The 24,528-nt window shown below is 35.9% G+C and overlaps 1 protein-coding gene across 8 annotated transcripts in view; it reads right to left on the bottom strand.

Moving 5' to 3' along the window:
* LOC124638940 (dual 3',5'-cyclic-AMP and -GMP phosphodiesterase 11) overlaps positions 1–24,528 on the bottom strand; it is a 201,683-nt gene that overhangs the window by 135,490 nt on the left and 41,665 nt on the right. For 5 of the 8 annotated variants that reach the window (XM_047176107.1, XM_047176108.1, XM_047176112.1 and 2 more), the window contains exon 1: positions 2,904–3,296. The exons of 2 other annotated variants lie outside the window; for them this stretch is intronic. Coding sequence is in view for 1 of the 6 variants with exons in the window: in XM_047176110.1 (XP_047032066.1) it covers positions 4,305–4,346 (42 nt within the window). In the remaining 5 variants the exon portion in view is untranslated. Of the gene's footprint in view, positions 1–2,903; positions 3,297–4,304; positions 4,347–24,528 lie in introns of those variants that run through there. One more of the 8 variants, XM_047176110.1, reaches the window with a different exon arrangement.

The following is a 24,528-nucleotide window of genomic DNA, read 5'->3' as shown; positions in this document are numbered from 1 at the left end:
ACTTTAGATATATTCTCCATACAGAATTCGATTACGATCGCTTCGAATTTGGTAAAGTCGAAACTTGGTGATTTGTATGACAATGTAATATTTGATACACACTTGGAATTTCTAGATGGTATAGTTATTTTTGAACTCTGTAATTGGTACGGAGATTGCACAAATCTATGATCCAATTGCGACTGATTTCGTCATATGCTTAGTTTAGGTAATGTCTGATACTGAACCACATCATTACTAGTATTAGGTAGTTTTCTTATTAACATTTATCATGAAGCCAAAATAGAAGTAGGTTTTTCAGTGTCTTGACGTCTTTCATTGTTATCTATCACGCGTTACCATGATCTCTAACTCGATATTCTAAAATTAGCCTTTTAATCAATATTAAACAATGGAAAATATTGATTTACGCGAATTTAATTGCCTACCCAGATAAAAATATCAGCCTTCAGACATTTAAACAAGACATGTATCTGAAATGACCATTTTGCTATCTGCATTTGGCTCTAATGTGCGTCTGCCAGGAAGAATTATGTTTTTAGCTCAATCTTCACTGCTGCATTAAATAGAATTTCATGAATACTGAATTTGTCCGATATAAACAAACTAGTGTAGAATACATCAAAATTACTACCAACACTGCCATGTATGTGTATATGTCCAGACCCAAATTCACTAATATTCGGGTCCGTGAAAAATAGTTTGCAATTTATTTAAGTCTCTGTTTTGTTGACTCTACATTAATACGTGCGTATTCAATCCCAATACTGCACCTTTACATTTACCTACATACACTTCATTGAGAAGCATAGACAATATCTTTGACACGTTTGACCTCTAAGGGTGGGAGTGGGAGGGTCCAGCAGAGACGTGTGTACACGATACACTCGTGCGCCTGTGTGCGTGCAGTGCGTGTGTGTGTAGTTGTGTAATGTACATTGATAAACCGCAAAACACTACGTGTTAGAATGGAATTGTTTGGGTTTGTACATACGTACCTACATATTAGCATAATATTTAGATAGTATAATGAACAGCGTCACCCGCTTATACGATAATATACCATGTACTCGAGTAATGTGTGTTATATCGGTTAGAACAAGCTTCTTGTAGACGGTAGACATACAAAGATTTATTGTGAAGAGTTAAGTAGAAAAAATCTTATATAAAGGAAGTGGCAGAAACATTGTGGAAATAGAATAGGTATCATTTAAGTACCTATTGGTTAATAAAAATAACAAAAGTTCGTGACTAAAAATACCTATGTGTCACTTTGTTTAAAATTGTTAAGTGTAGATCACTGAAATATATTTTGCGGTTTATGAAGCACATTTGTTTTGTTTTAAAATAAGGGAGGCATGCCTAATTTAAACTAGTTACGTATTTTATTTATTTGTTGCATATTCCAAATAAAGAATACAGCGGTTCCTTCCGAAACTACCCAAATCATTTTTGCAAGAGAGTTTTATTGAAACGACGAAATTTTTTTATTTTACATATTATAAATAGGGTATAATCAATAATGATAAAAAACGTCCGAACAAGACATATTAACCTTCCAAACTTAATGAATGCCATAAAATATTACAAAAAAAAAAATATTTTCGAAAAGTGCAAATCGTTGGAACCAGTTTTGCGATAGACTCTCATGGACGACTACAAAATATAAAACGAAATAGGATTTAATAACATTTTGGTTTTTACGCTATCTTACCTACTCGATTTTGTAAATAAAAAAAAACTTGATAAAAAAATCACGACTTTACATAACAGAGTTTCAACCACGGAGTAGGTCCTAAATCAAATGATTGAAAAAAGTCATGTAACACGAACCGAACACGAAAATCTATTGCGTATCATTGTGCGCAAATCGTAAAACTCGAATAAGGGAAAAGGGTTCCGTTGATGCTCGTAAACATTGGGTTTACAACTGTCACACAAAATGCTTTAAGCCCTAACAAAAATGTTGTTTGGATCTTTCCTAAGGCACCTTCTTACCTTTAGTAGGTACCTATTCAAGGAACTGCTTGAAACCACAGACTTCATGTCATTGCGTGTGCTATCTACCACGCCACATGGACCAAATGTCAGTCCTGTTTAAAGAGGACCAGACCTCACCATAAGTAAATTTTAGAACCTTCACAACTAACTAACTAACATGCTGATTGGCAATTTAAGATTTATCATAAGGGACAAGTTTCCACTTTGTTTTGATAAAGTAACTTATTGTGTTTATTAATACAGTCAAACATTAGCATAATATATGTACCTACTATTTACTAATTCAAATATCGACGAGACAAATGATTAACTAAGTTAACACAACACGAATTCTTGCTTACTATAAAAACAAAACGCTGTCGAAGGAGTGTGTTAAAAAGATAAACGTCCAGTGTCAAGTCTCGCTTGACCAAACAACTATGAATCATGTATCATTTGTGATAGAGGGGAAGCGTGAGTGAACTAGAAGTGGAATCAAACTCGTTACATTCGGTCTTAGTGTTTAACACGAGTCCAGTTGGAAGGAACTCAAGGAACCCTTCACTCAGTACTTAGAAGGCAAGCACTGTATGCAATAATGCATAAAGGTTCACGTAATAAATGCTTTATTATGTTTGTGCTAAAATGCACGTAGTGAACGCCGACACTATGGACTGATGTGTATGCTTGTGTGCACACATACTTGTGCCTACTCGCACACCACATGTATGCGCCTCGATATGAATGCAGATTGTTTTTTTTTTGCAAACAAAATTTTACACGGTATTGGGTAATTAACAGCCACGATTCAATATCAAACCAACAATTAAATTAACACGTTTGCTCTTTTTATACATATTCGTACAATTTTGAATTAAAACACAGCCAAGCTATTATCGTAAATCAACCGGGGTCATACTTACAGATAACGTTTGTCGGATACAACTGTGGAGGTTAACAACAAAAATCCATCAATAAAAACACAAGAGACGTGATGCAGGCGTGCTGCATACACAGCGGACGTTAACCCGGCTCCGGCGGGCTGCGTTTCGAAAACTTCGCCGTCAAGCGTTTAGAGAATATTCAAAAATAGACCGACCAACTCGTATAAACACGCAACAATGATCGCTCGCACGTATTACTTTACGACGCGACTCGAAATTCGAAACGAAAGTGATCCGGGACTATCGGAACCGTCCGGAATCGCTTTGAAAAGTTTCCAGTGCACAAAGTTATTGGGATCGCGAACTAGGGCTCTACGCGTGGAGAGCGCGGCAGCCCCGTGGCGCTCGCAAGTGAACTGGCGCCGCCGACCGACCGCGCTCCGCCGTCCGCCGCGCCTCGCGCCGCACAGGAACACCCACACCGACGCGCCGCACACACACGCCGCCGCATCACAACACAGTCGCACTACTCGCACGCCCGCACACACTCAATCCAAAACTGATAAACAGCATAAAAACACAACATTACTCTGCAACTGCACATTTAAACATACCACGTTTTCCTGCTTCTGTGTGTTCGACACTGGACCACTTATATCGAATAGAAATCATAATAATATCAAACCCGAGGAAAAGTCATTAGCGGGTGACTAATCTGACTGACACAAAGATATAGCGACAGGTAATGGCTAAAACAGGTTTTCACTGACGACTGAATCGCGATCATTTAGCAGAAAACTTGAATATAATCGCACCGTGCGCAACGGAACATTGTACACAAACGGAGCAGGAAAACACGGACAATAAACAGAGAGGTCGAATAGCGATTGACGAGACGCACCACGCACTTACTCTTTAACATATGACTAGGTACGTGAGCTGCGTGTTGTACAGAGACAGTTATCAGCAGCAGACGCGATAGAGACGAGCACGCCCGCTAATGAATGAAGTCCGGAGATGCTGCTGCATACAACGATACGCAAGACTTTAATCTATGCGACGACTCGGACAAACACGCTCCTGTTAAACTATCCCAGTGTGACAATTAGATACTTAACGAGATAAACATCACCCAAAATGCTATCAAACATTTCCAAATTATTTATTCAACGTTGTCCGGACACTAGGTTAACTGCGTAATAATTACCACAACTCTGATAAGAATGATAACATCATGATAACGATTTAAAGGTATTGTGTAACTTTATTATTTGTTATGAGACCATTCATTGAAAGGAAACATTCTGGGGCCGACGCAATAAAGTAAACAAATACAAACCTTTCATTAACAATAACGATGTACTGCGCATGATTGCTGTTAGTCATGTGTTGCATGATGATCAAAATGCAATAAGATTTATAATCAGAAAAAATACTTACGAAAATAGAATCCATCGGTTTGGTCGCATGTACGGAAATTACCTGTAATCAAAGAAACGACTTCTTTAAAAATCGTAATATAATTTTTGGGAAATTTCTTTCAGATTCAGGCTTTATTTTCAACTTTCTCTTTGTTGCTTTGTATGTGCACTTTGAATTGTTCGAACAATAGTCCAAAGTTGTATTATAATCGTTGACGTGACATGACATGTGATTTCTAAATTCGTGAAACTTTTCCACAACAGCCTTCAAATATGGCTTCTATCTTGAACTTAAAGGGAGTGGGGTCAACGTATGTGATGCCAATCTTAGGTTCTATTGTGATCTTTATTTTATTTCTGTTGAGCTAGACGCCAGGACTATAGATAACATTTACCCATTAAAAATATACAGTAAACTGCCTGCGAAAATAGTCAGTGGAATTTTCTTCGTCTTTGTTACAATAAAAATAACACTTACATTTCAAAAAGGGAATTGTAATTCTCTCCTTTTGGCTGTACTTTTCCAAAGGTTTGACACGATCGCTTGATTTAATATCTCGTAACATGATTGCTCATAAATGATAGTCATGTCACTGTCAATTTTGTCACCTTGTTTCCAAAATACCTTGCAAAACAATCGAAGTATAAAGGTATTTTCTCGAAACGGTCGCCTTTAGAAATTCAATTTAGCTTTCGTGAAATTCTATTTGTGTTTCGGCCAGTTTCGACACGGCTACAGATAAAAAATGGCTGGAAATTGATTTATCCGTCTAAGAATTCATCTCACTAGCACGTGCATTCTTAAGACACCTTCATTTTGTAGTTGCCTAAGAGATTGACTGTTTCTGCAAAGTACTATATGTACAGTTATCGGCACGGATATCGGGCCATGACCTTCACCTGCGCAGAAGCGATTTACTGCCTTATTGCCTTATGCGTACGGGTGCGCAAAGCGATCCCCACTCTTCCGCCGAGAGCCCAATATCCGTGCCGGTATCTGTACTTTATACGAAAGAAAAGTTTGCAACTCCAGCAAAAAACGATATTAATTCTAAAGAAAATTGATGAAATAAAATAATGAAAAATGAACCCACTCATACTGATACCCATGACTCATACTGACATCAATGATGATGAATAGCTTAAAACAGCTTGACGAAAAAGGGAAATAGGTATATCATAAACAAAGCTGCCTAATAATAAGTGTGTCCAATTTCTTCAGAATTTCGTAACTTGTTTATTAAAGGTTGCCAACTACTAATAAGAGGACAGGTGAACATCGATGACAGATGCGTTAAAAATGAACACAAGTATGTAAGTAAGAAAAAGCCAATTTCTTGGCTTTTTTAACCGACTTCCCAAAAAGGAGGAGGTTCTCAATTCGTCGGGATCTTTTTTTTTTTTTTTTTTTTTTTTTTTTTATGTATGTTCACCGATTACTCAGAGACGCTTCGACCGATTTGCAAAATTTTTTTTTTGTTTGATAGGGTCTACCTCCCAGGTGGTCCCATAGTCACCAGGTCAGGATCTGATGATGGAAACCCTGAGAAATCGAGGGCAACTTTCGAAAATCGTAGGCATACGTAGGGTAAAAACTTGACACTAAGGCGCATGTCTGATAACACTATGCAATGGTGAAGGCTTGGAGCTGACCTGATGATGAAGACCAGAGAAGGTCGAGGGAACTTGAACAATGAATGTGTAAAAAACTACCTCGTGTTTGGGCTTATTTTGTTCGTATTGACGAGACCTTTGCAACAGTGAAGGTTTGAAGCTGACCTGATGATGGAGACCAGCGAAGGTCGAGGGAACTCGACAATTGAATATGTAAACTACCTCGTGCTTGGGCTTATATTGTTCGTATTGATGAGAACTTTCCACTGCGGATATGACATGCGGATAGTGACAACTATGCTTGTCACTGAAAAGCTAAAAATAAAAAACTTTTTACAAAAAAATAAAACCGACTCCCAAAAACACTGAAAAGCAAAAAAAAACTATTCTTAGGTGCATCGGCCTAGAAGTCGGTGGCGTTATAAACTTATTTACATCCATTAGACACCGACTTCTAGGCCGATGCACCTAAGAATAGTTTTTTTTTGCTTTTCAGTGTTTTTGGGAGTCGGTTTTTCTTCATAAGAAGAAAGTTGAAGTAAAAATATGATGTAGTTACCATCTATTCGGATTTAGAGAGTACAAATGAAAAATTCTCTCTCAAATATTTTTAATTAGACAATTTTTAACTTTATACATTGTACTAAGATGTAGAAGAAATAATCCTTACCGTAAATAATTGTGTAATAATTTTCTAAGTAGAACAAACAACAAGAAAAACATCTCATATTTCAATTCTAGAAAATGAAGAATTATCTGTCTCAAAGGTATTCGTGTAATAATATTGTAAAAGTTACATCGTTAATCAATTATGTTACTTGAAAGACATTTCTTTGATATTGAAATTAATTTCAAGAGTAAATCAGCGTAACAGGTAAGAGGATTACATTTTCAAAATTGAATAAAACATGTCAATTTAAGATCCTGACGAATTCGAGGGAATTTTGGGCGGCTTTCTTTCTTTCTATTTATAAATACGTAATTATTCGCGGAATCTGACTCTTTATACTCAAAAATAAAAATAATCTGATACGATGGTAGAACTTTCTACATTAGATAATAATGTGGAAAGGCCAAATTAAGAGTCCTTCAAATTGGACATTTCTTACTGCACCACTTGTTTGGCATAAAAACAAGTGAACGTCTGTGTGCAGGGCGACATAAGCAACGTTGCGACAACGCAGCGGCATCGCAGCGGTCCGTTACAAAACGTCCCATTTGAAAGAGTCCTTAAATCCCAATAAATGTCGTCATGAACCAAAATAGACGTAGGTTTCCAAAACAATCAATGTCCAATGAAAATAATTTGTTACTCTAATAGGAAAGTTGGTCCTGAAAGTTATTTTGGGTTAAACAAATAAAATTGTGTCCAACTAAAGTAAGTTGGGACACCGCAACTTTCTCGCCTGAAACAAATAGTCACTAACATAATTATACTGCAGTTTTGTAACAAGCGCATTGTTTTAGACATGAAACAGATATAAATCACAATAAAGATATGCCATGTTTTATAAACGAAATTTAAACTATAAACGATACTGTATCCGATAAAATGAAAACAGAAAGGTTGGGAACAAGATATATGACTAAAGATAAACCTAACTATAAAATAGGTATACATATACACGATGTAGGAAAACGTTCAGTCCTCAACCCACACACTCGATCTCCGTGTGATGAATTTAAGCGGTCTGATCCCTTATCCGAAACACGTGATTCATACAATTATTCCTAACCGTATTTTCTGTGTAACATTATTTGTATTCGGATTTAGCAATGTGAAAATTGTGGCTAATCCGTCACATATCAAAGCTTGCCTTTCAAATTAAAGACTTTTTGAATTACAGTCGGTTAAAAATAAATCTTTGTTTCTTTCTGTAAAATGTTTTAAGAGAAATATGTTAAGCTCTTGGTTTTAAAATTACAATGAAATCTTGATCGTAAATAAACCATTAAAATCTTGGTGTTTCAATATCTAAATAAGAATTACATAGATAAGTAAGCCTATCTCTGTACCTATTATGCTTTACTCTCTTACTGAATAGACGATTTGTAATAAAAGAAAATATATGCAAGAACATAAACCGACGAGATCCTTCACTTTTCTGTCTATCCTGCAGTCTCGAGACGTTTTATGTACAAATAAGTCAAAGTCAAAGTCAAAGTCAAAATCATTTATTAAAATAGGCTAATACGATTAGCACTTTTTAACGTCAAAATTTTACAAGAATGACAGCACCCCCAAAACGCCCCCCTTTCACCACTTCCTAGTGTTATGGCTGGAAAGAAGAAGCGGTGAAGAACAAACTTCCCAGCAACACAGCTGTCTATTACAATTTAATTATTATTAATTTATTTTACAGTTATACAATTCAATTTTATTTATTATTAATTTAAAACACCGAATAATACAAAATAAAATAAAGCACTTTTGTTCCACTTCAGAGCTGCCATCTGCGTTTATCTGTGAAATAATCATTAACATTATAATATGCCTTTTTAACAAGAATTTCTTTAATTTTATTTTTAAAAGAACTGTCCGTTAATTCCAACAGATGAACCGGAATTCTGTTATAAATGCGTACACAAAGCCCCACAAATGAACCGTGTACCTTATGTAAACGATAATTAGGTGCGGTTAACTTGTGTTTATTTCTAGTATTAAAATGATGTACGTCGCTGTTTTTACTATATGAATCTAGGTTTTGCCTTACGTATATTATATTGGCATAAATGTATTGAGACGCCACAGTCAGAATACCAATATCCTTAAACCTTTCCCTAAGGGAGACTCTAGCACCAAGTTTGTATATAGCACGGACAGCGCGCTTCTGTAGTACGAAAACATTCTCGATATCGGCAGCATTGCCCCACATAAGAATTCCGTAGGACATGATGCAGTGAAAACAGCTAAAGTACACTAAACGCGCCGTGGCTACATCGGTGAGAGCTCTTACTTTCCTGACAGCGTACGCAGCAGAGCTTAATTTACCCGTGATGCCAGTTATATGCTCACCCCATTGAATTTTGGAGTCTACTGTTATCCCTAGAAAAGTCGTAGCATGTACCGTTTCAAGTTCCTCATTGTTCAAAATTACACCGGGACCGAGATTTTTTACATTGGGCAAAGCAAATTTAATACATTTTGTTTTCTTCGTATTCAAAACTAAATTATTGGCTGTAAACCATTGCGTTACTAGTGAAAGACAAGAATTCACGTCATCAAAATCTACTCTATTCCTATCAACTTTAAAAATTAGAGACGTGTCATCAGCAAACAATACTACATCACACAATGATTTTAAATAATATGGCAAGTCATTAATGTATACAAGAAACAAAAATGGACCTAAAATCGACCCTTGCGGTACGCCCAAACGAACGGGTAGATTGGAAGATTTGACACCATTAACGTCAACACATTGCATTCTACCGCTTAAATATGAGCTAATAACACTAAGTGCGCTGTCTCTAATACCATAGTACTTTAGCTTCTGGGTAAGCGTTTCATGTTGGACGCAGTCGAACGCCTTGGAAAGATCACAGAACACCCCGATAGCATTCTGTGACTTCTCCCACGCACTGAATATATGTTTCAGTAGAGCAACTCCGGCATCCGTTGTGGAGCGACCCTTTGTAAAACCGTATTGTTCCGCATGTAAAATATTGTATGAATTAAAATGCCGGAGGAGTTGATTTAAAATTAGCTTTTCAAAAATTTTGCTCAACGCGGGCAGAATTGAGATCGGTCTAAAAAAAGAAGAATAAAAGATCCAACGATTTTATACTTCATTCAATGAATTCTAATGACCTTGTAGAGAGAGGTTTTGTTAAAAGGCCGTTTAACAAACATTAAATACTTTTCAGCGTTTAAAATGATTGTGCATTTAGACAAAAGCTTCAGTCAACCAACAAAGGATTCAGAGAAATGGAATATGAAAACCATTGTAAAGATTTTTTTTCGTATCGTTTTCACAGTACAACGAATCTCTTCAGCAGAATAGAAACGGTTAAAACTAGACAATGCTGTCCCGATTGTTATTATTATTTTTTGCAGATAAAAAAACAATGGAACCAATCGAGACCCTTTTCATTTTGTAACTCTATCTGAAGTGTCGTTTTTTCTGTGCGGAGGATTGTTGCTTTTAAAAGTAAAAACAACAGCTGCTATACTACTACTTTTAACCTATAAGTCAAGCCTGTATCCCTTCACATAGGTAGACAGAGGTATGTTCCGCCCACATGTCGCTATTTGTAATATTAATCCTCTATAATAGGATTAGGATCCAATACAGTGAGCATATTGCTCCTAACAGAAGCTGCTTCTGAGAAATCCTTCGCCCTTCGGCCAAATCAGGGATCAAGACGGGACTTATGCTCACTAGATCCAAGGAGATGAATCTATGAATATCCTCCTATATTTTTTTGGTATTATGTTTCTATATCATATGTCTCCAAAAAGATCTGCAGATTTCCCAAAAGGGATACGTGAAAATTTTACCCATCGTATAACAGTAATACAGGAAACCGCATAAACTGAATGAAATAACACTATATTTAAGTTTAGCCAGTTTTTGGCAAGAAACTGTCCCGGAATCAGTATTATCGGGTTACACATTTGGGTCAATGCGATGCTCAAAGAAAATATAAGTAAAATTTTACTTTTTTTTCATAAAATTTTATTGTAGTGGAAGTGCCAATGGCTGTGCCAAGTGCGAAACAAACGCAGGTTCTTTAGATGTTGGCAGTGCTTACGTCATTTATCATTCGCCCGCAGAACAGAGCCAAGTATGCTCCTGATTTTTATCTGAAATAAATTACAGCACGCCACAAATATATAGGTGTAGGTAGGTACAACTAAACTGTGCCACAAAAGCCTTCTAAGAAATAAAATTAGTCGTTCCCGGTTATATTCGACTTCGAACAGCCGCTGAAATCAGAGGCCTTCGTTAGTCCAAAATACTTGACACTTTTCAAAAAGATTCCTTAATAAAGTCCCAACAAAACATTTAATAAGGGTCCAAAATAAATAACGACTATCCAGTCTAGTCATTTTACAAAAGGGATCTTGAAAAGAGACGCCTTTGGAAATAATATCGTTTTAATAAATTAGAGTCATTTATCCGAGTTCTAGGACATGCGTCTTACTTGGGGACTTTAATAAATTATCGGCGATATTTTCTCAAGTTACATTATTTAAAGTAAGGGACAGTTTTGATTGACTGCTGAAGTTTCTACACAGACTGTAATTAGCCAGTGGGATATTACAGCTTTCGCAAACGAAGTTTCCTCTTTAAATTCTTCGGCTAATTGGACTAGCTTTTATGGCGTTATCATTGTGGCTACAATTACATTACAAACGTTATGAGTTCCTTATCTAACTTGATAAAAAGGGAACATTCTGATAGCCATCGCTACATAACGAGAGGCTCTTGCATGATAATTTGCAGGGCGCCTTGAAAAAATACAAAATATTTACTTTTCAATGTTCGAGTATATTTCGAGCATGTTTGCACGTTAATAAGAAGTTCACAGGGATAATGGAAATGTTTTTATTCATACCTAACCTACATCAACGAGCTTCGCTGAGCTATTTCCTGTGAAAGCGCAATCTATAGGGATAACACGTCACCCCGTGGGTGTGAATTAACGCGAAATAAATTTCCGCGCGCCAGACATCTCGAATTTCACGTTGTAGAATATTTCACGTGATTCTGTCAGGTCTGACACTGAAGCTACGTGAATTGTTCCAAAAATAGATAGAGATTACGCGTTATATGCACACCCTTAGTAGTGAGAAACGTGCGAGGACCGAGCTGAAGATTAAGCACCTTATCATGACAAGCGAACGGTTCCATGCAAATTACCCGGATTTGCGGTCCTGCCGACACTGAAATTACTCAGATATACCGACGTTTTACATCACACCAAGCAATATTTAGAGAAATGAAATAAACAGAAAGCTTTATAAAAAATTAAAAGTTTGCAGCTTCGGGCAGTACTTAGTTTCTCCATATTGAATATGACGCTTTTGTTATAAAACCTGGCTTATCCAATTTTGCTACTATGAACGTATATGAACAAAAGCTATCCCGACCTATGTCCACGATATCTAAACCCTTGATCTACACGTACAAAGTCCATTTTTGCGTAACATCATCGGAAGGTTTCCAGGCGCACGCCGGATGTGAAATTTTCCACAGCAGCTTCAGGATTGCTCGGAATTGGCGGGATTCGTTCATTCACTAATGTATTTTTGGCTTGCCGTTCGTATACAGAATGGTGTCATCGCCACGCATGTGGGATTGTGGGTTGGCGACCCCTGTAGCAATGCAAACAAACAGCTGATCGATATCGCTACTGCGATGAAATCGTGTCCCAACAAGTAAAAGCTGAGTAGTCACACGATCGTTGACACTGATACGCGAACACTGTTGCCTCTGAACCCAAGAGCGTACATGAAAACGTATCCTAAACTCTAGCTAGTAAAGCTCAATTTGTGTTGAGAGTAATTAAAGGTAAATCGTGAGGCGACCTATACCAACGAATCGGCTAGCAAAGTTTTGATACTAAAACTCGATGTAAATATTGTGATGATCCAATCTAACAGTTTGATGCACTCATATATTCGTACTCGCAGAACTATTTCCAACATAGTTTGTTGTATGTACAATCCCCTGACAACAGTGGATCATATGAAAAGTTCCCTTATACCTCTAACCCTTACAAAACACGAACATCTGTTCATGAATCCATGCACAATATATTCGTATAAACTCTACCTATATATTTTCTACATCAAAACAGCTTCGTTCACGAAGGGGACGCAACCGGTGTTTTATATTCAAGGAATACAGCAACAATACACCGACTTAAATGGATTTACTTTTTGAATGAACAATGTAAGAATGGGTAATTGGAAAGATATAACATAACGTACAAAACACGACGTGACTACGATATTTTAACATGGCACGTTGGCTAGTAATTTGGTTAGGAAAATAACAATAACGTTTGAAAACTCCTACATTTTTGTTCTTCATAAAACACGCTTTATCTCTCTAAGTTAAAATAATTAAGATATAGAAAGCTCTTTTTCACTTTGCATTTAAAGGGATTGAATTCAATACTGAGATGTGAACCAGCTTAAACTAGGATTACAGTTTTTGTTTTATTTTAATTCATTTCTTAGTCTATGCGATTGCTTTTTCAGCCATACTGAATTTTCTCAACTCACTATTTATCTTCTGCCGGTATAGTCGTTATTTTTATTGAAAATGTACTCTTTATTTAACACATTTGCAAGAAAAAATCACAACTATTCAAATAAGAAACTGAAGAAATACTGAATTTAATACAATCTTTGAGAAAGGCCTTGAATTACGTAAACCAAATGTGTAAGCCTAACCCCTGAACAGATTAATCACGCGGTACCTTTGTATTCTACCCACCATAGTTGTGGATGGGAACAGAATACACTATCCGTGAGATAGGGTTACAATAATGGCTTTGTCTGCCACTTGGATAGCGGCAGGGTTAAATGTTTCGTCGGAAATAGACGCATTTGCCTACCAGTGCTTGGTTGGTGGTCTTTCTCCAAGATGTATTTCTGCCATATCCCTACTATTATTATGAAGCTGAAGTGTTAATTTGTGTCTTGTTTTTTTGATCGCGCTAACCTCATGAATGTCGGAACCGACCTGGAAAACTTTTTCATAATTTATTGTCTTTTCTGATATTAGGCCGGTTTTCCTGAACTTTAGATTTCACCAGCCATTTAGAAACGCCTTTACGTTCGATATTTATATCCGAATATGAAAGTCTAGAAACGTATGTTTGGCTTGGATGCGTCGCCGGCCGGTATTTAACCACGTCACTGGAATAAGCCGTAACAAACACAAACATTGCCCTCCTGTGAGCCACGAGGTCTGCACGTGCTCATCTTCATATTTCATAACAAAAAGATTATGAATCATAGAATATTATTTCAGCAGATTTTTCATTGATTCACGGTAAAACTAATGCAGCTTCCATACCAATGTATCATTGTCTAAACATATTTCAAGCTTTGTTATCTTATTCGTTACGTGGAATAATACGTGGTTAAATGGTTTTCATATGCGCTGCGCTCTATTTTTGTTTTGATATCTAAATTTCTAGATCAACGTACAAATCATTCAACCTTGCTTTAAATGATAAGCAACATTGTACCGAATTTCGATGCAGCTGAATATCTTTCGTGTTGAGACTTTGTTTGCTTATGCACCGCGCGGAAAGTCATGCATTTTAGCGAAACAAAAACAAAGCGGGAAGCGGTAAAATTCCATAAAATATTTCGGTGTACAATATAACAATGTAGGTAATACAATAACAAGTTATAGCAAGGTATCGATAGAGGAAATTCGTCACAGACTTCTGTTACACGTGGAAACGTAAACGCGTCAAACCGATAAATCGCTGTTTATAAATGAACAATCAGCCGTATGGGTAAGCATTTACATAATGCACAGTAAAACATTATGCAATACGATATTTTCCATTTTCAAACCATTAAATTAAATAATATGAGTTTCAATAAATCATATAACCAGCAACTTTTGAAATAATTAAACCCACTTCAAACAAGTAAGCTGTCAAAACAAAACAAATCCTTAAATCCTTTGAAGACGACTTAATTTCTTACTCAATAGTTTCATAACAACTACGGTCTAAGTTCACTCTTATACGACACTTAAATTGCATGGAAAATATGCATCGGTATCACTAGAAAGGACACACATCCAGCTCACTGATCAATTATTGCTTTTCTTGCAAATTCCTTTTGCCTTGCGGTTTGTGTGTCTATTAAATATTTCAAGTTGATAGGGAAATTATTGGCTTTAAGGCTCCAATCCACGCATACAACACACTTCTACAAAAAACGTTCTACAAAAAAGTCTGAGTATAGTTTAGGAACTTTTCTTTTTGAATTTTGTCCCATTATTAACAGCAGAATAAATAGCAGGCCTTCAATTCCAAAACACAGCAAAAAATAATCAACAAACACATCGATATAGGTCGCGAAAAACCAGCTATTTACGTTCGATATCGAATAACATAGGTCTCATCGGAACTGGGCTAACCGTCGTCAAATCAATGTCAATTCTTCACATGACATGGAAATGTCAACGCGTTATGGAAATATGCTGCTCATTATTATCGATATTGATATGACGGGATTTCAAACGGAATATTGTCGTATGTCAATTCTGGGTGATTTTTCGACTCGATCACTTGGATAACCCTTTTGTTATCTATCTAGATTGTACAGATTTTAAGATTGCGTGAGAATATTTTTTTAACATTGCAAAGTTGCTTAGAAATAGTAATTTTTAATGATTATGTTTTCTGTCTTATTTATATGAAATAATGTCATTTTTTTCACACTTATCTACCTTTCCAACCAAATCTAGAACATTCTTCGACGTATGTACTCGATGAACAAATCTCAATGTAATTAATTGCCTGCACTCTCTTTAGTCCACATTAACACTTTATAAAGCAAGAACCTTTAAACCATCCACAGCAGGTGACCACACGTTATGACGTTTATCCAAAGTAACATAATTTCACAGCACAAAGACCTTAGTTCAGTGTAAACCCACGGGAATGATTAGCGTGCCAACAAAACAATAAGTTTCTAACTTCGCAAGTAATTTGAATTTCTCCAGTGAGAATGGCAAGCGCGTTATTGTTCATTGCTCTCTCACTAATTTAACAAATAATACATTTTTATACTCATTTGCCGTGATTAGCTAAGTTTTGTTGAAAGATGCGTAGCTCTGGGTGTAATTTATTAAATGATTATAAAACTTTTTTTAGGGGCACTGACATTGAAGATAACAATAAGATTTAGCTGAAATAACGTTATAACCAGGCCCGCCGCTAGCTGTTTGTTCGCCCGCGTGCAAAACTGATTATGCCGCCCTACGACTACATACGTTTTGTCAAAAAATATATAAGGGGGGGGGGCGGATCCAGGTGGTCCGGACCCCCCCCGCATATTCATATCCATCTTACTTGTCCAACAGAAAAAAATATGTACATGCACCGCTCTGATTGCAGAAAACCCACCTACTTTTGGATAAATAACTATTGCAATACATAACATACATTACACATAACTTTTTATTTACTTACTTGAAATGTTCAGAGTAACCTAAGCAGTCCTGGGTTAGCCCATAAGCAAACTAAGCAATTGCTTTGGGCATCAATGCAGTGCAATCATTACCTAAGTGGCCCCTATGTATCGAAAGATTGTGATTAACTTAAACTAACGTACTTAAATATCTATAACAATGTTTAAAGTCAGTAAAATATGTTATTTGGTGGGTTTCCCGTTGAAAAGTTATAAGGCACACGTCATATGTAAGGAAGCGCGAGCGGAGCGAGCGCGAATATTTTTTAGTCTAAGGACACAAAACAAATAAAAACCACTGTAAATTAACTATGCACAGAAGTGAAGTGCAAAAGCCGCGAGCGAAGCGAGCGCGATTTTTTCCTTAGAGTTTTCATGAAGTAAACATATTATCATAAAAAGCCCATAACGGACGTGCGCGAAAAATGTTTTTTCGGAATTGAATGCCTCAACAATTAAACAAAGATAAAATGCGATATCTGACATGGGGCCGCGAGCGCAGCGAGCGCGAATTTTTTTGGGGATGCAAAGGATAAAACAGTCAAAATTGATAGGAGACGACCAAAGCTAGGGCGGCTTTTTCTGAAATTTTATTGGTTTAATTTTGCCGCCCCTTAATAGCATTTGCCCCAAGCTACGCCACTCGATCTTAAATCGTTTTTAAGAATCTTTTATTTTGAAAATGTCCTTTCAACAGATGTACCTAACTGAAACCGGCAGTGTACCTAAGTAATATTCTTAGCGCTATTGCTGTGTTCGGAAATATTGAAATTAAATCATTAGTAAAAAGATATTGTATTTTTTAAATATTACGTGATAACTCGCTAGATTTGCCGCCCCCTAGGACGTGCCGCCCGCGTGCTGTGCACGCGCTGCACGCCCGCTTACGGCGGGCCTGGTTATAACGCAACAAATTCATTAAAATTTCTACTTTTTCACAGAAATCATTAAAAGTGACGGACTTTACTTACTGACTGTAAAGTTAAATAAAAGTTAATCATAAAAATAGCGTAAAAGTTTACCATAAATCTTTTTTTAGGGTTCCGTAGCCAAAATGGCAAAAACGGAACCCTTATAGTTTCGTCATGTCCGTCTGTCCGTCTGTCCGTCTGTCCGTCTGTCACAGCCGATTTACTCGGAAACTATAAGTACTACAGTGATGAAATTTGATGGGAATATGTGTTGTATGAACCGCTACAAAAATATGACACTAAATAGTAAAAAAAAGAATTGGGGGTGGGGCCCCCCATACATGTAACTGAGGGATGAAATTTTTTTTTTCGATGTACATACCCGTGTGGGGTATCAATGGAAAGGTCTTTTAAAATGATATAAAGTTTTCTAAAAAACATTTTTCTTAAAGTGAACGGTTTTTGAGATATCAGCTCTCAAAGTCGTAAAAAGTATGTCCCCCCCCCTCTATTTTTATAACTACGGGGTATAAAATTCTAAAAAAAATAGAGGTGATGCATGCTAATTAACTCTTTCAACGATTTTTGGTTTGATCAAAGTATCTCTTATAGTTTTTGAGATAGGTTGATTTAACTGTAATTTACGGAACCCTTCGTGCACGAGTCCGACTCGCACTTGGCCGGTTTTTTAATAAAGTAAAACTTATAATTGTATATTGTACAAAGAACATAAAACTATCCACTTTTATGGTTTTCTCTTACGGACATGTGAACTCTGGAATGCTTTTATTATTTTTTTAGTTCGTAAAGAAAAAGTTTTTAGTCTAGACGCGTTTTTATTTGTAGATGCTTTGTTGTACCGTCTAGATTTGATTGTTTTTGAATTTAAAATGACGTTCACGGTTGTACGACATCATATTCCAAACTACGCAGATTTCAGGGCGTTTTTACACTTGCGGATTGGTCGTGCGGCAACGCTAGGTTCATATGAGCGGGGTCACGGATATACGAGTGACAACTACCAGTGCAAACGATGACATCTGAATCCATGTGACAGATTTTTGACAGGAAGTAAGTGTCATAATAAATAGGGATTATGGGGGATGAACCGTGTGTTTTCTTTCAGCGTTTTGATTTTTTACATAAAAGATCTGATCTCTTTACACGGATGTAAACTTGTATTCCGTCAGAGACGAACTTGCTTACCACTAAAATAATAGATATCGATACTAAATGTTTATATGGAAACAAAGTTCCCTCCAAACTCGAAGGTCAAGGTCTCGGGAAAAAGTTGTCATCCACGTGTGGCACGCGCTTTAATAAACTGAATTAAAATTTTCAGAAACTGTTTTGGCATAATTGGTTTTCCGCCAATAACATACCGTAAGCCATCCGACTTTGATGCCAACATACGCATTGTCATAACATTTTATGGTTTTATCTGATAACAGCTTTTACAAGCACCTACCTACACTTATGTAGGTACCTACTTACTTATATTGAGATCAGAAAACATTAGCGTGCCATCAATTGATTGCATTTGCATATTTTTTGACCACCCAAAGTTATACGAATAAATGAAACTAAAAATAAAAATAACTGTCTAAAAACTATTAAAAATCTCAAAAAGACAGAAAAAAGTAGAAAGATGACAGTTGGAAACTGTTCTTTGGAACACCTGCTTATCTATTTAGGTTTCTTTTTTTATATTTTTTGTTGATGAAATATTTATTCATTTATTCACTTAGGCCGCTAAGGATATTTTTTTATAATTTTTCATCAATATTCATTCAGTCTAGTTTAGACTACATTTATCACTTTTAAGTCCAAAAACCCACCTAGTCATGGATAATAAAGAACTTTTTCTGCTTAATTTTTGGTTGTCTGTTGTAGCGGAACTTACGTAAACGTATACCATTAATTATCTTACAAACTGTATTAACTTAGTTATACTAATACATTTTAATTGTCGCTTGATTTATTTCGCACAAAATTTTAAAATTGCTGATACAAAATCTTTTAAATACTGATACTGTTGTTTAATATAATATTATAAATGTTTATTCCTTTATTATTTCTGATATTTATTTAGCATAAGATAAATGATACCTCATTATTCTTTGCAGAGAAAGTAATTCCGTTTCAAATAGCTGTAATACCAAAGTTGAAAATTCTACATTAGTCGGAGACCGCTATTCAGAAACTTTCCAAAATTAATTGATTTTGTGACCGTTTCACATTATTTAGAGAAACAAACTATAGACCATGGGGTTGCCTAATTCAAATAGTTTTGTCGATACGAGCACTTTGTAGAAACCACGAAAAGCGTCCATAACAAAACCAAATCTACACATTTTTTTAGTTAGTTTATGAATCTTGAATTACCGGATTTGTAGACGCACTTTTTTCTGGATCAGTTCTTTCAATAATTGATACAAGAAAAAATCGTGTAAAAAGTAAATGTACATTTCAAAACCAAAAAGCTAAAAAAACGATAAAGTAATAAGTAAAGTTAGCAACACGTCGGTAAATTACCACAATTTAAGTCGAAATAAATAAATCAAACTTAATGTCGAATTTTAAAATTGAAAACGAAAAATTCGTTTACATTCTAGATCAAAAGGTCAAAGATTAAAATATACATGTATTTTCAAGCTAATGTTTTTGTATGCGTATGTAACCATCGAGCAAAAGTGTGAAAATTGGTTTAGATAGGTATTAATGGGTTAGCTTTTTGATAGTTTTTTTTTTTGTATATGAAATATTAAAGGACGCAACTAATATGCTTTATACATATGTTAGCAGTAATATTCGTGACTACTAAGCTAACCTGTATAATAGATTATCTATTTTATCTTGTTTTCAAATTTTAATTTCTTTATTTTACTTAGGAAAAAATCAAAAATAAATTCTTTTTAATAAGTATATATCGATCTGTTTGTTACGGCTAATCTCTAAAAAAACGACTGGACCGACGGACTTTCACTGGCAGACAGCTTATGCAAAAGACCTAATTGCGGTGCGGGTGCGGATTCATTTTCAACGCAGGTGAAACCGCAGGGAACAGCTAGTTCTAAATAATACTTAATCTTTACAAAGGTCACTGGTCTGTTGTACTCTAACAACTTAAAGCTATCTGAGACAAAATATAAAATCACTAAATTGTATAGAAAAACAAATTCTGATCATACGATATTGCACAAAACTTCGCATTTACACGGCCATTTTATTTTTCAGCCAACATTATATGGCTAGTAATAATAATCTATGGTTTAATTCAGGCCAACAATGGCCAGTATTTTCACTGAGCAAGTGGGAGGTTTTAGTGAATTAATTTATTGTCCTTGGCTGCAGTGGCGGGTGTTGCCAGTAAAAACGGCATAAATGCGAGAATCTCTAGTATGACGTAGCTGTGGTCAGATAAGACGAAGAAATTGTATTAAAACTATGCAGCACATATTCGGAATATTCTGCTGTATTTCAGCAGAGTTTTGCCACAGTTTCGAAAACGCATGATTATATGATACAAATATAATAGAAAGGAGTGAATGTGAGCATGAAGATTGAAACACAGGAATGGAAGAGAAAAACTTTGCACCGATCCTATCCTAATTTAAAACCGAGCAGAATGAAGAAAAGGAAGAGGAATATACACACATTGATAGGCCAAAAATAGGTTACATATGTTAATTTTCTTCATAAAAGACTTAACCGCAACTTGCCTAAAACTGCAAAGTTTTGCGATGATTAATTTGTAATCGGCTCACTGGCTGATATCAAGTAAAAGTGATCCAATAAGAACTCAAAATCGAATCCCATTCCCAAGAATTTCAACTACAAATTCACATGACTTGTGAACGTGAAAAATTGACTTACATTACAACTATAGCTAAGAAGAACGTTAGCTTTAAATTCAATGCAGTCCGGGTGTAATTTTCGTGGCACATTTTGTAGTCTTCAGCTACAGTCTCACCGCCTGTCACATTAAAGGAAAAGTACCGACGGTACGTGCCTATGTCCACGGGATAGTTTTATTAGCTTCCTAGAAAGAACGATGTGATATTATGAAGTTGTTAAAGGATTTGGTACAACCTCAGCTAGAGGGAGGGTTTAAGAAGGAACAGGATTGGTTTTAGTCAGTAAGAGTCTGGCACTCCCTCGTGCTGCTAACCCACAGGCGGAGGGGTAATCAAAAAAAAAAGTTATAAGTATGTAGGTTTCACAAGTAATTGATAAAATTCAGCTTCTGATTTATAAATCTTGTGCTTAGAAGAATACAGATAATAGTAACGATTAAACAGTAATAAGTAGTCGTGGTAAAAAAATATTACTGACGTAATACTACTCAGAACTAAAGGATTATATAATCTTTGACATAAAACTATATTTAGCCACTATCTGAATATTGGTTTAGCTAATGGTGTTGAGTAATCCATAAAACACGATTACAATATCACATTAAGTGCTACTTAACTATGAGCAGATCAGTTATAAACACAATAAAAGCCTGCCATAACTTCAAAATATGTTATAACCTTGTCAGATGATAACTATAATAACGTAGACATAATATTCGCTTTTATTGACCACAAAACAACGACCATACGTGTTTTTACGCTACCATTTTCATAAATTCATAAATACGTTGGCATAAAGTTAACTATACGGTTTAAAGCTTCATTCTCGCAGGCCTTTAAAATAAAACAAAAGGAGATCATGTTTTTTCAGGGTTCCATACATGAACAATAAAAAAAAATGTGAATCTCAGGAATCAAAACATAAATAAAAATATTCGGCACTGAAGTCTATTGCAAGATATCAAGCTGCATACTTAAAATGCCTGGCAAATAAATTCAATACAAAATCTGCCTGCCAAAGTTCTATGCATACGTTCTCTAGCTATCGCTAACATGGAAAGAGAGATGAAAAAGAATATTTCAGAACCTACAGCTTATAAAGCCAACTCGGACTTAACCAGTTTAATACTACGGGTACATCTCGTTTTACTACGTTTAAAGTTTTACTACATATGAGCTCAAGAAGGGTTTTATTTTAAAAGTAGTGATGATAGAATTTATTACAAAAGAAAAATAACGACTTTTAGTTATTGAAGCTGTCATATCTTAAGCTAGCTATTTAAATAGTAACAAACGAATATTATCATCAATTCAAGCAAGTTAGATCAAACGAAGGAAATAGCCTGATATCTATTTCTGTTGCCAGTTAACATAACTATGATAATAGATTGCATAAAGCAGACATTTTCTGAAATAGAAGTAAGAAATGTCAATATAGAAAGGCATTTTCCGTTTACAATAACATACAATAGTCATCTGTGTTTCGTCCCACATTTTTTTCTATTCGATAGTTACACAATACGGCTTTGATACGCAAATTATTCACATAAAAATGCCTCGCAAGGTCATCCGCCTCAAAAGGTCATTTTTCATTACTTGACATCCCTCCAGATATTTCGAACTTGACCTCTAAGTCAACCTTGACCCGTATGAAAATAGGAGAAGTCCGCGAATGATGAATTGGGCCGAGATTATAATAATTCTGTCGCACTCAATTCTCTAACGCGGTGTCCTGCGTGAGCGACGAACGCGACGCGACGCGACGCAACACGACGCGACGTAATGCGACGCGATGCTATACGCGACAGATGTCCTACGTGATTTTGGTCATTACTTCTCAAATCATGGAGAAGTTGTGTTACAATTTTGCTTGAAAGTTCATATTTAAAGTACAGACAGCAACAATCTTCCAACTTGTTTGTACTAATAAACGATTTCTTTAATATTTATGTTTTTTTTGTCCCACAACAATCAACGCTTCTGAATAGTTCGCGGTGTCGCGTCTGGTCGCCCTCAAAACAAGTACGCGTTACGTCGCGTCTCGCCGCAGACTGTCACATAGGCCGCATGTAGGGAATTCCTTTGAGTTGATCGCGTTCGTCGCGTTCGCAGCGTCGCGTCGCGTCGCGTTCGTCGCTCACGCAGGACACCGCGTAAGGAACAAAACGCCGCGGCCCATTGTGCGTGCGATATGGATAATTTATTATCCCCGCTAGTTTTCCTCCCCATCTTGTGGCAAGCGATTAATCATAACAACCTAAGAAAATTAATTATAAACGTTTCCCAAAAAAACAAATGCCTGATGGTTTACATTTGTGAAAATGAAAGAGAGTTTCGCCGAAATTCATGAATGTGGTCAACACCTAAAACGCGTAAATGTTAGTTATTCTGACAAAAGCTGTAATGTAAATATTCTAGTGTAAAATTAAATTGTATACACGCAAATCAATGTAGAACGCAAATAAATGTGGATGAATCGAGATGTCTATAGTTGAAAGCATTATAGAAATCTAAAGGCTAGTCTATAATGGCTGTACAAAAACAGAAAAGGCACATAGATACGTATAGGTATAATGTATGAAATCTTACATCGAAGTAAATGGGTTTCACACATCATAAGCCACTTTGCCCTGCAGTAAGGGTGAAGGCGACGGGACCTTGTAACCCCCGCGGGCATTACATAGTGTAGAATTAATTGGATTCAGTGTAAAGCTAATAATACTTGCTTCGAGAAAGAAGGCAATAGTTATTTTATAAAACCCCGGTTCGGATCGGTAGTACTAAAAAGTAATTTTTATTTTAACTGCTTGAGGAAAATAAGAATACAATTTGAATTCAGTGGGGAGAGTTTTTATTCAGGAATATATTCTACTTTACGTGCAATGAGGGGGTTGAGAGCAACGCGTGTTTAGTTTAGGCACACGTTTTATTACTAACTGTAAGGAGGAAACCTAGTCCCGACTTCAAGATTACCTGGTTGTAACAATCTAAAAACAAAACGTAAGCATTCCCACTTCGCGTAATAAACGTACTCCCAAACGTTTTGCGAACAGGTGGAATGAATGAATTAACCTAAATAACTGTTTAAAGAGTGTCCTTCAGTGAATTTACAATGCCCATATATTTTCAGCAAAACAATTAAAGAAAATGCTTCAGTAAATTAAATTCTCAAAGCAAACGATCTGAAGAAAGGGCTTCATTTACTTAAATACAGTGTTCCGCGAAGAATTGTGGATATCACGTCTGCCTGAGTTTTTATTGGCTTATGTTTAACTGATCACCAGATATAGTAACAAACAGCAGACAAAAATAGTAAATGATCACCAAAATGAAACTCGCATTTTAATGTAAAACTATCACCAAAGTTTTAACACTTTGCTATCCTATTTAAGTGAAATTACTCCAAAATAAATCATGTGTAAGCCAAAAATAGTAAATGATCACCAAAATTAAACCACCATTTTAAAGTAAGATTATAACCAAAGTTTTTAAATTCTGCTATCCTATTTAAGCAAAATGAGTCCAAAAAAATCATTGTTATCCCAAAAGTAGTAAATGATCACCAAAAGTAGTAAATGATCATCAAAAAAGTTTTTACATCTTGCGATCCTGTTTAAGTAAACTGACTCCAAAAAAATAAGTTCGGCCTGATAAAATAAATGTAATAACATTTTGGGGACCCTT

Source organism: Helicoverpa zea, chromosome 18, assembly GCF_022581195.2.
Source record: "Helicoverpa zea isolate HzStark_Cry1AcR chromosome 18, ilHelZeax1.1, whole genome shotgun sequence".
Classification (NCBI taxonomy): Eukaryota; Metazoa; Arthropoda; class Insecta; order Lepidoptera; family Noctuidae; genus Helicoverpa; species Helicoverpa zea.
The sequence above is the reverse complement of the archived record's forward strand: the minus strand, read 5'-3'. Positions and strand labels throughout refer to the sequence as shown.